The 19,679-nt window shown below is 34.3% G+C and overlaps 3 protein-coding genes across 7 annotated transcripts; 2 read left to right on the top strand and 1 right to left on the bottom strand.

Moving 5' to 3' along the window:
* Positions 1–1,405: 1,405 nt before the first annotated feature.
* Positions 1,406–4,098, bottom strand: LOC125219099. Of its 4 annotated transcripts, XM_048120969.1 has the most exons (7): positions 3,757–4,098; positions 3,425–3,466; positions 3,219–3,356; positions 2,903–3,161; positions 2,025–2,204; positions 1,786–1,941; positions 1,406–1,707 (listed from the first exon to the last, which is right to left on the bottom strand). In XM_048120969.1, exons 3-7 carry the CDS (start codon positions 3,299–3,301, stop codon positions 1,528–1,530), a joined length of 858 nt encoding a protein of 285 aa, XP_047976926.1. In that variant the 5' UTR covers positions 3,302–3,356; positions 3,425–3,466; positions 3,757–4,098; the 3' UTR covers positions 1,406–1,527. The 4 variants fall into 4 exon arrangements, with proteins under 4 accessions (XP_047976926.1, XP_047976924.1, XP_047976927.1 ...); XM_048120967.1 differs by having other exon boundaries at positions 3,219–3,466; XM_048120970.1 differs by lacking the exon at positions 3,425–3,466.
* Positions 4,099–10,435: 6,337 nt separating this feature from the next.
* Positions 10,436–11,405, top strand: LOC125185594 (cyclin-dependent kinase inhibitor 6-like). The gene is made up of 4 exons (XM_048082157.1): positions 10,436–10,696; positions 10,763–10,812; positions 10,885–11,010; positions 11,188–11,405. The coding sequence occupies exons 1-4, from the start codon at positions 10,607–10,609 to the stop codon at positions 11,264–11,266; spliced, it is 345 nt and encodes a 114-aa protein (XP_047938114.1). The 5' UTR covers positions 10,436–10,606; the 3' UTR covers positions 11,267–11,405.
* Positions 11,406–16,606: 5,201 nt separating this feature from the next.
* On the top strand, positions 16,607–19,538 carry LOC125219275 (B3 domain-containing protein Os01g0234100-like). 2 transcript variants are annotated; one of them, XM_048121206.1, is made up of 8 exons: positions 16,607–16,825; positions 16,926–16,964; positions 17,055–17,138; positions 17,616–17,650; positions 17,727–17,889; positions 17,966–18,172; positions 18,510–18,594; positions 18,672–19,538. In XM_048121206.1, the coding sequence occupies exons 1-8, from the start codon at positions 16,778–16,780 to the stop codon at positions 19,379–19,381; spliced, it is 1,371 nt and encodes a 456-aa protein (XP_047977163.1). In that variant the 5' UTR covers positions 16,607–16,777; the 3' UTR covers positions 19,382–19,538. The 2 variants fall into 2 exon arrangements, with proteins under 2 accessions (XP_047977163.1, XP_047977162.1); XM_048121205.1 differs by having other exon boundaries at positions 17,613–17,650.
* Positions 19,539–19,679: the final 141 nt, after the last annotated feature.

Raw genomic sequence — 19,679 nt, 5'->3', positions numbered from 1 at the left:
TGAACTCTAAAAACACCATTCTCACCATGCTCGACCATCTCAAATGGAATCAACCATTCAGTTTTGATTATAATTGTTTTCTTGGATAACAATGATTAAATAATCTATTTTGAAAAAAATGAATAAGAAAAAATTTGTAGAATGCGTGACCACTTTTTCATACTTTAGTTTCTCTTTTATCTATTGTACTTTTTCTCATCTCCTACTTTATTAATAATATCATTTTTCTTAAATCTCATTCCTAAAAGAAATCAATTACTTGGAGATGACATAATATATAGTTTAATAGGAGTGTGTTATATTGCTAACTACAACTAAATGATAGACATTAAATTTTTAAATTAAAGGTGGAGATCATTCAACCCTTGAGTATTAATATCATGCACAAAAAATATCAATAGGGTATTAATGTCAATTAACTACAAAATTAGTTATAATTAACTTTTAAAAGAAATCCCAAAACTTTAAATTCATACTATAACATATATCAAATTAAAGATAATTTTATAAGGATTCCAAGGATATCCTACATGCATATGTTCCGAGGTTAAAATTTGAAAAAAATTTCGAAAATTTTAAATTTTTTCATACAACAGAAATGTCAACATACTATATAAAATATGTCAATATAATACATGTAGAATGTCCATATAAGCAATGAGTTAACATTATCAAAGCATTGTGTTGATATTTTCGAAACACTATATTGACATTTTCATCCAAAACCCTAATTTGGAGTTTTTTTTTATTTTTTTCGATTTAATTAATAAAAACAAAAATTACACGTGGCAAATTGTAGACCACACGTTTTTTAAAATCCTATGACCTTAAATTAGTTGTAGTTAACAATTAAATGATGAGTTAGCAATTGATCACTCCCCTAGTTTTATAATCCATTAGAATGTGAGAGAGGGGGAGTGTTAGGGTGCCACCACCTCTTAAAATAACACCATACCACCATTCCTAGCCAATCAGTACACGTGGACGAATAAAAAGCTGCCACGTGGCAAAAAAAATCTGAAAAATACGGTCAGCAATATGTTGTACACTATACAACAATTTTTCTTGGCCAGCAATATCCAACACGCTATACAACAATCTATAGATTACTGTGTAACGTTTATAATATTGTTGTGTATCGTTTATAATATTGCTGTATAAGTGGTGTCACGGTGTTACTTTAAGAGGGGTTGTCATTTTAACACAAACATATGAGAGAGTTTTTATTTTTAGCATACCATGCTGAAAATTTTGGACTGAATAAGTAATATTCTAATTTACCAAATCTCCAATTGTTTTGTAAATTTGTCAAGATAAAGCTTAAAATTTTAAAATGATCAGTTTTAGCCAAACCAAATCATACCTGTCCAGGGAAAGGAAGACAAGTAGAAGCAATAAAACAATGGCCAAAATTTTGTCAATGGGAGAAGCCCTGGTGCTACCTTATATTATATGCCTATCTGAATCAATCAACAAATAAATAAAGCTAAGCTAAACGCGCTATACATTCATACATTGCACCTCACATTACATATCTACCTTGTAATCGTCTTCTAGGAAATGTTCATAACGCGTTCCCTTCAATGTCCTCTCAACCTCCTCCCAGTTTTCAATCTGAGAGGATAAAGCTCCTTTGTGTATCTTCACTTGTCGACTACTTAGGTTTCGTTGTGGAACCTTCAAGAACTCTTGAACATCCACCAGTTTCTGAAAAAAAGAAAAGGAATTGAAGCAAGCATTCGAAACATAGGAAATACAATGCAAATTTTTAACCACAAGCCTTACTGTTTGGTTGTTTCTTATGTTCTCGTAGTAGAGGATTATATGTCGAGTGCTGTTAAAATACTGCAATGATCTCGTAACCAGGTCTTCCACTTGCTCGAGATCAGGTATAAGCAGCTTTGTATCTATAGTTGGTTTGTATCTAGCCAGTATCTCAGCCTGCACCAGTTTAAATATATTTAGGATCTACAATACCCCTTCGATTTATTACTAGGAAGAGACAAAGAGGGGGAGAGACGGACCTCCTGGGTCGAGTGCACATGAGATTTATGTGTCCCATTCAGAGGCTTGGCTTTCTGGTCATATGAATTTCCAAGTATGGAAACCATACGACGTAAGAAATTCCTCCTGAAAAGAAAAATTGTTGAGACACCTTTGGAGTTGAAGTAGTCAGCTATTTCTTCATGATGCTGCATCAATCCCTGCAACAAGCCTTACAACGTCAGAAATATGTTGTTTGCTTCGTTCTTCTGTACGCTGGAAATCATTACAGAGTGTAGGAACATGAATAAGTGTAGTTTATTTGCTAGACACATAAACGGAGTCATTTCCAGGCAAAAAATACAGTCCTAACAGGCCAAGACCTAAGCAAAACTGCATAGCAAATTGTAAAAAAACAAGAGATGAAACAGAGTGCAGTGAATTGGATTAGTCGTAATGTACAAGCATCACTTCGTTGAGGTGATTGTTTTGTCTCTAAGGAAAATCCTTTGGATTCACTCATCAGTGAAGACACTAGGTTTCTTACTAACGCAATCATGAATCTTGAAAGCCTCTAGTTCAGATTCTTCATTCATCAGTCTTGATGCATACGAGTCACATGACTAACCTCTCGCACCCACCGTCCAAATAATATAAACATAAACAGACAAACTATAAGGCCAAGAGCCATTGAAGCGAAAATGTCAAATACACATGATGCTGATTATGATGTCTAATTGAGTGATTTGGTACAGAAAGAGGGTAGCAAGTCCTTGTCATTGAATCATTAATATGAGAGGTAATCATAATTATGTTTATAATCTATAATAGGCACCAACTCTAACTGTAGTTTGTACACAGCTAAAGACAAAAATATGAGATGCAGCATTGTTAGTTTAGACAATAAAAGCAGCCTAACCTGGTTGAGCATCCACTTGAGCCCAACAGCAGCTGTACATTCATTCTTTGATGCACTCGAATGCCAGTCAAGATTATAAACTCGGTCCAAAGTCTCTAGAATTGTCGATATGTTACTCCTCCGGACCTTCACTGAGAATATCTCCCCGTTGGAGCTTATGTTGACATGGCTGTTCAACAGCGTCTCAAACCACCCGCTCCCAGACCTCTGAGTGGACAGAATTGCAAAGTATCGAACAGGATTGCACGCACATTCCTCCCTATCAATCAAAAACAGTTACAGATGTCCACCCGGATAAAACTACAATCAATCTAACCTGCTGAAAGTGTTTGGTTTGGGGAAATGAACATAAGGCTTCTCAGAAGGGAGGATATGATCATTGGCTTCTTCACACGACATCTGTACGACTCGAATACTCGGAGAAGAACTTCCAGCTGAACGTCCACCAATTTGCCTAAGACAGATTGAGCATATGTAAATACTAGATGCCACTGCGATAATCAAAACCACCATCCTCAATACCAGGGGTTTTTTCTTAGAAGGTCTGATAATCATCAAGCTATCCTGAAATTTTAGGAATTTATTCAATATCAAATAGAGTCTAATCCACAGCTAAAAGTAATGAGGCCACAAATTAGACATTTTGACAAAATTAGGTCACAAATTCAGCAGCAGAAAATTGTATTAACAGCAAAAAAGAGCCCCATTTATATGAAATGAAATTACATCACGCAGAGATCCAAAACGAGACACATACATTTAGATAATTGATGATAACATTTACTTAAAATACAGAATCTTGAGTGTGGTCAAAAACAGAGGAAACAAAAATAGGGGGAAATAGAACATCATACCAGGGCGTCTGCCATTAGTTTTGCGTTTACGGCATAAAAAGGGCAGCTCAGATTGAATCAGCACCATTTTCCTATAAGCATATTCATACTGCGCTTTCTTCTTGCTCCACTAACTCTCGGCATGCAACAGCACATATATAATTACAGATTGACATGTGTATCTATAGGTAGAGAGAGAAGGGCAGAGCAGAGGTGTGGACTTTTTCTCGTGAAAATCACAATGATGATGTGCTTGTAATTATAAAGACCGTTGCCACGCTCCCTTTTCGATTCCCAAAAGTCTGAATATACGCTAATAAAGTACGATGGCGATGACGGAAGGAGGATTGGGTCGGTGCATATCCACACTCCACCCGACTCTCAAACCTAAAATGATGTATATATATGGAATTTTACTTTTATTTTTTAGGGGATTTTGTACTGTATATAGAGATTTAACTTGGCTACAAATGTGAAAGCTACTTACCACAACTTTGGAAGAATGGCATGAATGAAAATTAGTTTCAGTGATAAAATGGAGACACTGTAAAACTCATTTTAGTGAAAGTTTTCAGTTTAATCAAGGTGTTGTACATGGTAATTTTGTAAATAAAAAAAATTGAGGAAGAAAGATAGGGAAAATTATTTAATACTAGAACGTGAAATTTCATAATTAGACGTACTATTCCCTAAAATTACAATAAATCCTCTGGACAGTATAATCGGTTAAGTTAACTTGAAAAGGTTTAATTAGTTCATTTCGATTTTAGAGCTATCATCTTCAATAATAAAATGAAGAGGTTTGGCAATCAACAACAGCAATTAGGCATGGGTAGGTTTGACCTCGTAATTAAAAGGGACATGGAGAATTAAACACAACACTTATGTAGTCTACAGTAAAGCAAGTTCTCAACTATCATTTTCATCGTTTTAAATCTACTCAAAAATACCAGTTAAGTATAAGTTTGACCTTGTTGGGTAAAAAAACAACCTTGTAATCTTGTTAAATGCGAATAAATTTTTAATACTGTATAATCATCTTATGGTAGTATATGTTATGTGTAATCAACTGTAGTCGTATAAAAATAATTTCATGCATAAATTGCTCATCACAAAAAAAAAATATGGTCGTGAAAAGTATAATTCGTTAATTGAAATTTAAGTTTTAGCTATCCATCAAAAATAAAAACTAAAGTCCATTCTTGTCCAAATATTGTCCATTTTTGAAATTTTGATATGCATCAAAAATTTGACTCAAAAAGTGATATTTAGGTTCTAGATAGGCTTCGTCTATAAAATAGGTAAACCACTTTTGACGCTTATTTAATTTAATTTGAGGATCTGTATTTTTGTAAATTAACTATTGTCAAGTTGATGTACTAGCAAAGTCGCAATAATTACATTAAGCTCATGTGCTCCAAATCATTCAACGACTTAGTTTCAAATCTTAAATTTATAAATTCACACGATCACTCTTTTATGTTCAATTCACTTATAGATCTTGCATTACTCTAATCTCTTATCATTATCATTATAATCTAAAAAATTGCTGATGGTTGTATAACTTCAATCGGCTTTTCTTTACCAATAGGTTAAACATACGTCTAAAAATGCAACCGCACAAAGTAAATTAATCGAAAGCTAAAGAAGGACAAAGGAAAAAAAAAACTAATTTCAATTGATTGGCCTTTGGCCTTTCATAGTTGAAACTATGAACGACAAAATAAATCAAGTACTCCCTCCGTCCCGCTTTAGTAGTCCCTTTGGTTTCTATATTATTCTCTCTCTTAATTTATCATTTCTCTTCTTTTACTATTTTTTTTATCATTTTTACAAAAAGAGGGCAGAAAAGTCAATGGGACTGCTAAAGCGGGACGGAGAAGTATATACTAGTATAATATAATAACGCCTACACATTTAAGAATTGAATGAGTTTACCTACCAAATCCATTTGAGTTAGAATTACACACAAATACAGGTCCATATAAAAAATACTTAAATTCAGTAGCTTGGTCCATAATATCATAAATATCATAAAATCAGTAGCTTGGTCCATAATATCATAAATTCGGAAGTTTCTAAAATTTGTTTTCCCTAACTCTTTTTTGACACGTGAAGATGTCTTATTTGCTTAAGCTGGTATTCGAATTGGGCAAATTGTCCATCAAGTTAAATAGAGGGATTCAATCCAACAAATAAAATCCCAAAATGATTAGCCAATAACCACGACGAAATGTTTAGGCCCAAACCCAATTAACAAACCAAAATAACTAGGCATCTACATTTGCAAGCAATTGTGGTTTTTGCATCTAATACGCTTTTCAGCCAACAAGAAAATTTGTAATCCGTTTTGTGTCACATATAAAATTGATTAAATTGGACTACGTTTTTGTGATTACCCCGTCCTCTCAAACACTTAACAAATTTCTACTTAGAAAAAGCCATATTAGAACATTTTGATTTTTACTATAATATAATCATAAATTTCGAAAAATACTACTCCATATGCTTAGGATTTTCAAGTAATTCTCGTAAATCAGTACGCAAGCATGAGATTTTATGTGGGGATAAATAAAGTAAGGGTGCTTTCAATCCATTGTTGCTTCAAAACTTTTGTCGATATTTTGGTACCCCCTCCGTCCTATAGTAGATGTCGCACTTTCCTTTTTAGTTTGTTTCACAAAAAATATCACATTTCCATTTCCTGAAAAAGTTCTCTCTCATATGAATATAAAAATTATATTTCCTCTCTTCATTTAACACACAAAACAAAACCTCCTAAAATCCCGTGTCATCCCACAAGTATGACATCTTTTGTGGGACGGAGGGAGTACTATTTGCTAGATCCTCCGCGCAATAAAAATATGTGTACTTGAAATTACACAAAAATTAATGTATAATTGGTAAATTAAGATAGATTAGGAGAATGATAGTTAAAACAGTGTTAGTGGATAGTGAGACCCACATTATTATTAACTAGTATCAACCTCGTGCGTTGCACGGCCTATTGAATTTTCTCATATAAAATTGAAAATATAAATTAAATAAATTATGATAAAAAAATTAAATTATATAGAGTGTTTAATCACTAACAATATAAACCAATGATATTTAATTAAGAAACAATTTTGATTATGTTATTAATAATTTTTGGTAATGTTGAAAAATCAAAATAACTTCCCGTATTGTCTTGTGGATTTTTTTAATAATGTTGAAATTTTAGTTTAATACTTATGTTGGAATTAATTACAGTGTTCATCAATCCATTTAATTACCCATCATATAACATTCAATAATTTCACTAATAGAAAATCGATTAATAAAAAATAATAGATCAAAATGCAACCAAGAAATGAAAATTTCAAATCCAAAATCATTTATGCTCATGCCGCTATGCCCCATCGCCCATGGGCCCTCATCTATCTCCAATAGCTTTCATCTTTGCCGCTTATCGTTTCCAACACTTTCATCTGCGTCGACACCATCTTCTCAGTCTGGCCAGTTTGCTCCCATATGTAGATAAAAACTTCAAACATAGTCAACTATAGACCTCCCATATTGCAATTTCGAAAAATATTTTCATTAGTGAATAATGCGAACACAACTTATCATTTGCATTATAAAATTTCCTAAAATACTTACCAATTTCAAAACCAAAACCAAATTTGGCAAGATGAATGCGTCCATGATATCAACCTTTGATTGATAAAGTTATGGTAAATTGCTAATAGAGAAATTCCATTTCCATGGTTTCAACTATCCTCTCTGGTAAGAACATAACAACAAATATCAGTAACATAATAATTACACTTAAAGAATGTGTAAAATAGAGAAATATAAAAAGATACTAATAATAAAAGGCAAGAATCATACTTAAAACAAATTCGTTTCGTAGGAAACTCAGTGATGTAATAGATTATAGGTGAAGGTAATGAGAAAGTGAGTAATAAGCTAGTGAATGACACATATATATAGACAAAATATATAGAAAAGTTATACTGTGTTAAAAATTTACATTGAATTATTATTAATATAATTCCTAATAATGTGTAACAATGTGGCGGTTACAAAGTTACAAATCTTCTAATCCGTGTAACCCCAATTTCATAGCTAATCAATATGTAGTGCTTGAAATATTAATCAATATGTAGTGCTTGAAGATTAAGTTATAATTATTAAAAATTTATAACGTCCAAAAATTTATAAAACTTTATTAAGAACACTTCCAAGCCAAAAATTTATAACGGCCGACACTTAAATAGATGAATTTTGATCCAAATAGTTTTTATAATTGTTGATCAAATTTGTAACAGCCATATTTATAAATTGAATTAATTTTTTATTGGTCAACCAAAATATCTTAATTTTAGTAAACAATCTAAAACTTATAAATATTTGTAATTAAGGGCAAAACTCGCTTTTTATATATGTATAGATGTTAATTAGTATCATGGTGAGCCATAGTGAAATGGATTATATTGTAAGTAGATTGATGTATATGGGTAATGACTTTTAGCCAATTTTTCATAAATAGAAATGTCCATATTTTTATGACACAGAAATGGAAAGTGCACATAATTCAAATGAGAAAACAAAAAACACACCGATGTTTGGTAGACATGTTAATTTAACACAAGACAACTAATTAAAATGAGGCTTTAAGATAAGGATATGCTATCTCAATATTTTGGGCTGTTAAATAATCCACATTTTTGAACTACTCCCTCCGTCCGCTATTAGGAGTCTCATTTATGGACCACATGAGTTTTAAGAAATGTTAAGAAAAGTGGGTGGAAAAAAGTGAGTGGAATATGGGTTACACTTGTATATACTTCTATTAGTTTTAAATGAAATGTGAGTGGAATGAGTTAATGGAAGGTGAGGACCATTTATGGTAAAAGTGAACCGTGACTCCTATTCGCGGACGGACTAAAATAGAAAAACATGACTCCTATTTGCGGACAGATGGAGTAACTTGCTTCGGGCCTCAACAAGTCGAGATGGGCTTTGATAGCTTAACATGACCTTATTTTATCTACCAAAGAGCTAAGAGCATCCACAATAAGAATAGGTCAGCCACTCTCTCTCCCTGCTACGTCATCAGCACTAAAAATCCACCTGCCACATCAGCTTTTTACTCAAATAGGCTAGCCTTAGGCCAGCCATAGGCTAGCCGCAATAAAAATAATTCAAAAACAACTACATTTACGGAATACAATTTACGATTAAATTACGGAATTAAATTTACGACACATATACGGGAAAAAATTGTTAATTTTATTTAAATAAAAAAAGTACATTAACTAAAAATAAAAAAAATTACATAATAAAAAAAATCCGGGCTTCCACACACGAGCCACCGCCCACTCTACTCCTCACTAATTTATTAAAAAAATACATTAAAAAATGTTAGTATGCCTTGAATCCGTTATAGTTTGCTGCTAGCCGAACGGATGCAACGGATATAATGAAACTAAAATCGCGTTTATATAGTTTTTCAAAAATAAAAATAAAAAATTAAAAAATAGCGCTGGCCGATCGGCACGCCACAATGGCAGCCAACGCATCGGCCAATGCCCTCAAATCGGCTAGCCCACGCCGATTTCTTCGCCGATTTTGCGCTGGCCGATTCCATAATTCAGCTAGCCGACCGGCTAGCGACGCGAGTCGGCTAGCCGGTGGGCTAGCTGCTATTGTGGAGGCTCTAAATAACTCATTAACTCATATGTGCCAAACAAGCACGATGCTTTGGCATTATAATGTATAAATGAGCTTAATTTTCATTCTTAGCCTTCCTTCGTATTGAGTCTATCTAAATAAAATTATCTAGCATATTATGCTCATGACGTGATATCGATTTCTAAAATTTAGGAAGTGTATTTGCATTGACAATTTAAAATTGAACATAATAAGGTAGCAGTGACTGTACGATGATGAGAATAATGGAACAGCTTCGGCCCAGAGATAAAAATGGCTTCTCAAAGACATATTCGTGGGAGTAAATCCTGACACAAGTCACACAGCTATTTCTGGAGACTCACATCTCACATTAATAATATTTTATCCGTCCCACAGGAATATGCATTCTTCTATTTCTAGTCCTTCCCACAAGAATATGCACTTTCTAATTATGAAAATTTTCTTCTTTGTATCGAGGGAAATTCATTCTCAATTAACAATACTTTAATTATTTTTTCTCTCTACTTTATCTTAGTTTATCAATTTTATATTAAAACTCATGTCGAACTCAAAGTGCATATTTTTTGGAGACGGAGAGAGTATCTCCTAATTTAATATACTAATTTTATTACTAGTAGTCTCTCGTGATATTTGTATTGTGTAGACATTATACCGTGTTATAAAATTTACGGAAAATTGAAAAAGTAATGCAACTCCATTACGGTTGCGATTTGAGAAACTGTATTGTCATTCCTTGTAAAGGCATCTTTATGACCATGTGGCTGTCACCCTAACGGAGTGAGGACCACCACATGCCCCAACGTTACCGTCTCCGCATTCTATCCTATTTCCCAATTTACCCCTGCCCATCTTAGCCCAACAACTGAAGTACTACTGCTACTAGCATTTGTTTTATTTATTTCCACAAAAAGATGGAAATATAAAAAACATTAAAAAATAAAATGTTACTAGTATGGTTTAATCTATCCGACGTTGATTTTATTTACAAAGAGGAAAGGTAAATTAAGAAAGAAGGTAATATAATAAATAGAGGCAAAAGAAGGCAAATTAAATTGAGGTTTGATGGTTGGCATGATCAGCACATAATATTCACATAGTATAAACGAATAAGGTTGTGTCAGAATACACATACACATACACATACACGTATGTTTGTGTAGGTGGGGTTGAAATGCGGAAGAGCATACCTAGGGAAGATATGCAAATAAGCTTGTACTGCGTGTTCGGGGATGCAGAATTGGCATCGTCTCCAGATCTGGAGGTATGCTTTTGAATTTCAAATTCAAATAACTACTTATTGATTTCTAAAACAATGCTGGTTTTTCAGGCTGCGCGGTCCGGAAGGGAGATTTCCACGTCCGCCTGCGTTAATTTTAGGTAAATAATTTAAATTCTGATACCCAAATTCACCGTTTCATCTTCTGTCTGCAACTTGATTATGCAACGCAGTGAGGCAACAAGGCAAGTTGTGGTGAAAGAGAAGCTAAAATCAGTGGGAAAAACGCCATCGGCGGCTGAGCTGGAGGACTTCTTTACGGAGGCAGAAGACTACGTCCAGAGGCGATTTGCTCAAAAGTGAGTAGTGCATGTTCGAATTAGTCTTTTCAAATATGTTATGTTCCTCACTTTTCCATCTCAAAATTAAACAAATTTCTTTTTCTTTTTACTAATTTCAATAGCATTACACATGTGCATGCTTAATTTGGTCGATGGTGTATTGCATAAAATTAGGCGTTTTACGGTTGTTTTCAGGTACAACTATGACATAGTGAAGGATGCTCCAATACAGGGAGGGAGGTACCAGTGGGTTCCTAATCCTACTCACATTTAGTGCTGATAATTAGTACTACTTTAAAAGCTATACATAATTTGTTTGCGGTGGCGAAAATGGAGTGTTAAATGTTTTATTTGTCTTGAATGTTGTGTGTCGCATCAAGAGAGTTTAATCGATCGCTGGTGTCTATTTTTCATTTTTGTTTCTTTGCATGTGTTTATGTGGTAGGATTGAAAACTTTGTCTCTTGCATTTAAATGAGTAGGTGAAGACACCATGAGAAGAAAAGTACATGTAGATCGCGAACATTCATACAAATCGACAAATTCATTTTATTCGACTCTTTGTAAGTTTAAATGTATACTCCGATGAATTCACGATCTTCTTAAGGAGTAGAGCTAGAAGAGTATTTTTTTCATCTGATAATTTAGTGGGAGGTAGTGCACGTGGTGTGATGCAGTAGCTGTCAACTGAGCTCCATGTGCTTTGGATCTGATGCAAAATTACTTTTTATCCTAAAATTACAGTCACAGAATGTTCCTGCTTCAAAAATGTTGCTTTCCCGCCTTTTTCTTTTTCTGCTCTTCTTCCTAAACCAGATCGATTTCTTTTTTATGTGGTAAATGTAAATGAAATACTCTACTACTCCATATTGCCCAACGTAGCTCTTGCAATTCTTTTTTACTGTGGATACGAAAATGATCCCATTTTCATTATCCTAACTCTTACCGCATGCACGACGTTGTATTATACATTTATACTCCTTCCATTCTCTCGCAGTTGAGTCATTTTTTCATTTTAGAAAAAAAATTTCATAGTTGAATCATTACATATATAGTATTCCCTCCGTTCCATTTTGCCATTTTAGAATGTTCACAAAAAATAGTCTCTTTCCAAAAATGAAAACTTTTACTTACACTTTATTAGAGCATTAGCAATGGGAGCCGATCAACCGAGCCCATGATCGGCTTTCCCATCGGCCCTCCCCCATGCAAACACCCCAAAGAGCCGTTGTATCGGCCTTGGCAGATCCCATAGGGCCTTTGATCTGCCATCCATTGTGAAGATAGGGCCGATGATCAGCCCTATGATCGATTTTTCATTTTTTTTAATTCATTTTTTTACCTTCTATATGTACCTCCATACCTCATTCTTACATTTCACCTCATTCTTCTCACTCTATACTTCTTTTCCTCTCTTTACAAAATGATTTTCGACAACATTCTTATTTATTTATTTGTCTTGAATTTTTTTTAATTAAGAACGTTTTTCATAATTTATTTGTCTTGAATTTATTACTCCATCCGTTCCGCGATAGTTGAGTCATTTTATTTCATGCACTTGATTTTAAAAATAAAATGATAATAAATAGTTAAATAGTAGAAAAGGTAAAGTAAGAGAGATAATAATGTAGATATGACTCTTATTTACCTTATTTTGTCACTTATTTTACTTTCTCTTCATTTTAACTATTTATTACTCCTTCCGTCCCATTCAAGATGACCATTTTTCCTTTTTTGTTTGTCCCAATCAAGATGACCATTTTCCAATTTTAGAAATATCATCCTCTCTCCTCTCTCCTCTCTCCTCATTAAAATATTCAACTACCTTTTTTCACTTTACTTTATTCCACCTTATAACATTTCCTAAAATCCCGTGCCACTTAAGAATGTGGTCATCTTGAGTGGGACGGAGGGAGTATCATTTTTCTAAAACGAGTGCAGAAAATGAAATGACTCAACTACCGCGGAAAGGATAGAACATTATTTATCATATTTTATTTGATACCAACAATGAAAAATGAAATATACAAATGTTGATGATGTGGAAATAAAAGAGGAGTTTCCGTCCCCTCCATCCTCTACTCGTCGCCCTCGCCCGGTTGGCCAAAAGCGGGCGCAACGGGCAGCGAGGGGAGGATCCCCCCTATCGCCCCGTGAGGTCATCTCGGCACCCCCCCCCGCACGTACACCTTATTCTCGCGTGCAAAAACGGAGGAACGGATGTTCGCGGTCTTCCAAGAGTGGAAGGCCGCAACCGACCCCACGGAGAAGAGGTTTCTCTACTCGATGCTCGAGAACATGCGGGTGGATTTGGATGCCTCGAGGACACTGGTGGGGGGTTCAGACGCGGGCTCGATACTCCCGAGGTGGCGGCGGCGGCGACGAGGAGTAGAGAGTGGCGGAGCTCATGTGTGGAAGCCCTTTTTTTAAAAAAAAAAATCATGTATTTTTTTTATCTTTGTACTTTTTTTTTAATGAAATGAATGAATTTTCTCGTATATGTCTCGTAAATTTAATTCCGTAATTTAATCGTAAATTTAATTCCGTAAATGTAGTTGTTTTTGAATTATTTTTATTGCGGGTACCTATGGCTGACCTATTTGAGTAAATGCTGACGTGGCAGGTGGATTTTTAGTGCATTGACGTGGCAGGGAGAGAGAGTGGCTGGCCTATGGCTGACTTATTCTTATTGTGAATGCTCTAATGCTCTTATCCACTACTTCTCCTTGTTTCTCTTACGGAGTACTCCCTCCGTTCTCCATTAAGAGTTCCATTTGAATGCGGCACGAGTTTCAAGAAATATTAAGAAAAGTGAGAGAAAAAATAGTGGAATGTGGGACCCATTTATATATATTAGTTTTATAATAGAAAGTGAGGTGTACCTACTATTTATAGTAAAAGTGAATCGGGACTCCTAATAGCGAACAGACTAAAATGGTAAATCGGGACGGAGGGAGTACTACTTTTTATCCCCTCTCTCATATACCCATTTTTTCTCCCTTTCTCTCTTAATTTACCAATTTATTATTAAAACATGTGTCATCCAAAAATTGAGATATTTTTCTCTCCTAAGTTACTACTCCCTCTATCCCATAATAGATGACATAGTTGGAGAATGACACGGGATTTTAGGAGATATTGTTTTATGTGTTAGGTGGAGAGAAAAAATAGTATATTTATATTAATGTGAGAGAGAACTTTTTCTAAAAAAAGAAATGTGACATCTTTTGTATGACAAACTAAAAAGGAAAGTGTGACATCTATTATAGGACGGAGGAAATACTCTTTTCCACTAAAAATGAAATGTTTTTCTTTTTGGGTAAACCCATTATAACGTTACCTAAAAATGGAAACAACATTATCTCTACCGTTTATCCTTTCTTATTTTACTCTTTCTCCAAAATATCTAGGGAGTATTTCTTAAATCTGATGTTCAAAAGAACTGTCTCATTTATGATTGAAAGGAAGAAGTAGTAATTATGATAAAAAAAAAAAAAGTAAGTCATCTTCGGAAAACAAAAAGAGTATATTTTTTAAAATTTGTCGAGTCAAAGTGGACACATGTTAAGGAGATGGAGGGATTAAACTTAATAGTCGTCTTATATTGAGATATTTATACAGTAACGAAAATAATGCGAGGAAATAAGATGAGAATCCACATAGCCAAAACCTCCCACGTGTGGACTGACGTGGCAAGCTCATGAGATTAAAAATGGTTTTGTTATCGATTAGTACCCCCTCGATGATAAACTATTACTAGTATTTCTTGTTGAAATGGTTCTATTTTAAATGAATCATTTTTTCAAAAATAATTATTTTTCTTATTTTATTTATTTATTATTTTTTTTTTTACTTTTTCTTCTCTCGTACGTTACTCTCTTTATTTTAATTCTTTAAATATCAATTTCTTAAATGTTGTATTAAAAGAAATACTTCACTTATCTCGGGATATATCTTGGGACGGAGGGAGTATTTATTAATTAAGAAATCTATCTATCTATAAGTATATAAAAGGGGAGTTTTGGTGATATTTACAATAATGCCATTTTAATAATAAATTTATTTATTAATTAAAACTAATTTTTTTAAAGTAGCTTATGGTTTGAAACGTCAAAAATAATAGACATTTATTATTGATATAATTTGTAACAAATGACATTAAACTTGATATTAAATGTCTTTTTAATAAAAAAGTTATTTATTGGTTAAAATAGTTTGGCTTTCCACATTCCAAAAACCACCGTGACCTTTAATTAGCATTTCTTCTCTAAGCATTTCACCTACAAATATTAAATTTTACGTAAATTTTAGTAAACGTTTCATATGTAAATATTAAAATTATGTTGAAGATGGTGGATACTAAAAGGTCTTTTGCTCATGAATTGTGGATCTTTTGCTCCCGAACCTTGTCGACGCGGAGGACACATCGATGCAGATGGCGATCGACTATTTCATGTATGTGGCAGCGATAGAGCCATAGATCTAAGGGGTATTTTTTATGTTGTTTTACGTGATTTCACCATTAGGGTAGTTATATTCGAGCTGTCTATAGTTGCTCGGTTAGGTGCTTGACACTGATAGAGTATCTGTATTTTGTGCATGGTAGTAAAGGCATGACAAATTTAGGATTTGAATCTATATCTTTTCGCGGAGTCTCTCAATAAAACAGTTGTATGTACATTAAAATAAGGTAGAAGGATGATGGAATAGGGAAGAAGGAAGGTTTAGGCTTTTTCGGTATTTGAATTATTAGTGTGATTACTGATTAGTCGTAGTCTTTAGTTGATTAGATTTATTCTTTTAGGTGGTGTTCGGTTTGCAAGATAAAATAACACAAAGATACAACCTAGGATTGAGTTGTGAGATTATTTTAGTCATAGGGGGTTAGCTATGACTAATTATCCCATGATTATCCATCTAGGATTGAGTCATGAGGTTGAATCTCATGAACCAAACACACTACAAATTTAATCCCGGATACAATCTTGTCAACCGAACACCCCCTTAGTTAATTGGGTACTAAACTATTTGACTAATTAAGTACTCATTTTCGTTCCATAGTAATGAAGACGTTTCTTTTCAGCATAGAGATTAAGAAAAATTGTGTGTGAGTTAAGTAAAGAGAGAATACAGTAGAAAATGAAAAAGGTTGAGAGATGAAGAGAAAAAAAAGTAAGAGAAAATAAAGTAGGTGTAGAAAAATGTGTTGACTTTACTAAAAAGAGAAATGACTCTGTTACTATGGAACGTACTAAAATGACAAAATGACTCTATTACTATGGAACGAAGGAAGTATTTTTTTATTGTAATGAAGTCTGTACTAATTTGTATATCCACCATTTTAGTTAATTTAAATCACGGTAATTATATTACTCTTGTGTACTTTACGTTTGTTAGTTTAAATATTTTTTTTATTGCGTTGCAATTCGTACTAATTTATATAACCACCATTTTGGTGAATTTAAATGAGAGTAATTATATGTTAATATGTGTTATTTGAAAATATCTTAATCCATGTATAATACGGGTGTAATAGTAGCCAGTATAGGAGTATACTCTATAACACTAAATACAGTATAATGATTAAAACCTAGTGTCTAGAGATTGAACTGAATACCAATTTACCATTTCCCTTTGTCTCTCACATTGTCCCAGAAATGATGGTCTGACTGACACATTGTCAAAATCCCATTACTCAAACTAGCAACCTATTTTGAAATCAACGGCACGATGATCAGCAACTCTGTATAACACTATCGATTTTTCAAAACACAAAACAACCAACTATGGCCGTCTCTCCCGTCCATGATTCTACTGGAGCTATTATTTGCAAGGTCACCGCCTCTCTCTCTCGCTATAAATTGTTGATTATTCATCATATTCTCTCAAGGGCTTTTATTTTTTTTATCTGATTTGTGTGTGAATGTTATGCAGAAGCTTAAGCGGAAAATTGCTACACCGGAGGAGTCCAAGGTGATTCTCTCTTTTCTTAAAATTGATGATCATTTCAACTGTATTCTATTTTTCTAATTGGGTTTTGGACTTTTGTTTTACTGAATGTAGGCTAAGCACAATAATGCTATATGGGAGAACAAGAGAAGGCTGGTGGAGCAGAGGCTTATGAACCTTGACCATACACACCAAACTGTAAGATTGTTTTTTTTTTCTTCCTGATTTTTCACTATTTATAAATGTGTTAAGCAGTGGTGAGATCGTGCTACTTTCTATTCCTATTTGATTTGTTTCTCTTCTGTTGAGGGTTGTGTTTTTGGGCCTTGCTAAAATTACTTTACCAATTAGGTGCAGAAGAACAATAGTAGTCCACAGCAAATTGCTCAAATAATGTTGCAGTGCACTTCTTAAACACTCTGTTCAATTGCATAAGCACACAAATCATTTTTATCTGAGCAATGGTTTGACTTCTTCTTGTAGTATCACTCCACCACCCTCAATAAAGTATTACTACTATAATTTGGAAGCATTACCACATTCTTACAACTTGTTGTACAATTGATATTTGCTCATCTTTTCCAAAATATCAATGAATTCTTGATATACTCTGTTGGTATTATTATGTTTTTTTCGTAATTGGCTAAATAGAAATTCATTTTATTACTCCAGCAGGAAGAGTCCATCCCCGACGAAACAGCTATTGTAGTGTAAGTGATTGATGCTGCATATTCTTACAAAGACTACATTCACCCTTTTTAAATGACTATTTTTTTAATCTTATAGTCACAGACCCAAAGATAGTCCTACTAATGATGTTAACACAAGTGTTGGAGTCTCGAGCTCTGCAATGGAACGAGCTCAAGAGGTTAAAGCGAATCTGTCACGGAAATACCCTAGTTTTATAAAGCTAATGCTCAAGTCTCATGTATCTGGTGGATTCTGGTTGGTGAGTTGAATTCAATAAGGCAAATATACTTGTGTAGGGTACATAAAATGCATTAAGTATACTCTTTGAAATGCAGGGCCTACCAAAGAACTTTTGTGTTGCACATCTACCGAAACAGGATGAGATAGTAGTTTTGGTAGGTGAAAATGAATATGAATACAGTACAAGGTACTTGATGGAGAAAACTGGTCTAAGTGGTGGATGGAGAACCTTCTCGATTGCACATAAGTTGCTTGCTGGAGATGTTTTAGTTTATCAACTGATTGAGCCGCGCAAGTTAAAGGTAATTTTGTAAGGCTAATCTTGGTTCACAGCGTTTTATATTTGTTTTTCCATTTTCTTGTCGGAGTTTGCATCTATGTAATGTTAGCAAAGTCTAGACCACTTCGCATTTGAGAAGCAGACTATTGTTTCTTCAATTATATTCTAGCACATTATCACATGGTAATAGAAACATGATCCTAACCTTGGTCAATTGTGGACATTGGATCTGCATCGTGATGCGCATGGAAGTACGGCATATTCCTCTTGTACTATGCTAACATTTTGTCTGGTTTGAAGTGTAAGACCATTTGGTTAGAACTCACATCTGACTCTCTCTACCCTTTGCTTTTCTCAAGGTACATATTGTGAGAGAAAGTACAGAAAATGTTGGAGTAGCAAGCCTTCCAAATCTAAGTTTGAATGCAGAGCCAATCAAAGAAGGTATCCTAATTCAACCTTAATCTTAATTTGTTGCATCCTAAAACTTATCATTTACATGATCACTGCAAATGATCTAGTGAAACAGGAAGAAGAAGTGTTGATCACCAAAACTGCAAGGAAATGTCTGAAGCTCATTTGTGCTGAAAATGGTAATAAAATTAATGATATTCATCCTAGTGAGGGTGCATCCGTAGATGACAATGATTATTCAAGTACAGAAAGCATGAATGCCATCAGATTCTCAGAATCTGTTGTTAGTTTCAAAGAAATAAAGGGCTTCGCAGATTTCAGTATCCACGTTGATGGCCTAATGATTGACTCGGAGATACCTTTACATCTCAGAACTAAGTATTACGAGATCTGTCGCAGCCAAAACAAGTTTCTTCATGAGAATCTCATGAAGGGGTTCAACGCGAAACTAGCTGCTGGTATGATATCCGAGACAATCAACATAGCCGGTGCCATCAGAGCAGCCACAGATGCTGCTGCTGACCACTTACATAACTGGGATACGACTCTGAAAGCTTTTGAGGATTTAGGCATGGAGGTGGGATTCCTTCGTGCCCGTATAGACAAGTTGCTTTCTATTTCTCGCGAAGCCCAAGCTGCGATTAAGCTGAAGAGGCAGGAAAGAGCTGAAGCCAAGGAAGAAACTCGCCGCCTCAACATAAAGCTCTTGGATGTCAAGGTGCGGATACAGAATCTTGATGCTGAGATCGATGGTCTTGTAAAGAAAAACGAAGAGCAGAGCTATATTTTTGGAGAGGTTGCTGCTGCTCCATGGTGAAAAAGGCCCTCTTCTCTTATCCCGTAGTATTTATGTTTTGCTAATCTCGTTATGAGAATCGCTAGGCCCGTTTTGTGTTTCAGTCTCGTGTTTTAGTGACTGTTGAACAATTCTACATGGTGATGTTGAAATATGAAATATATAAATATTGGAATCAGTAAGAAACATAGGATTCAAATTGTTAGATTAGAGAAAAAGAGATCAACATCTACATCGACTTTTCGAACTCGAGCAGCAGCAACATTCAAAAACTCAAAGCTTTACAGCCAAACAAAAATCAGACTACTTTTACAAAATG

Source organism: Salvia hispanica, chromosome 4 (assembly GCF_023119035.1).
Source record: "Salvia hispanica cultivar TCC Black 2014 chromosome 4, UniMelb_Shisp_WGS_1.0, whole genome shotgun sequence".
NCBI classification, from domain to species: domain Eukaryota; kingdom Viridiplantae; phylum Streptophyta; class Magnoliopsida; order Lamiales; family Lamiaceae; genus Salvia; species Salvia hispanica.
Note: the sequence above shows the minus strand (reverse complement) of the source record. Positions and strands in the feature narration are given on the sequence as shown.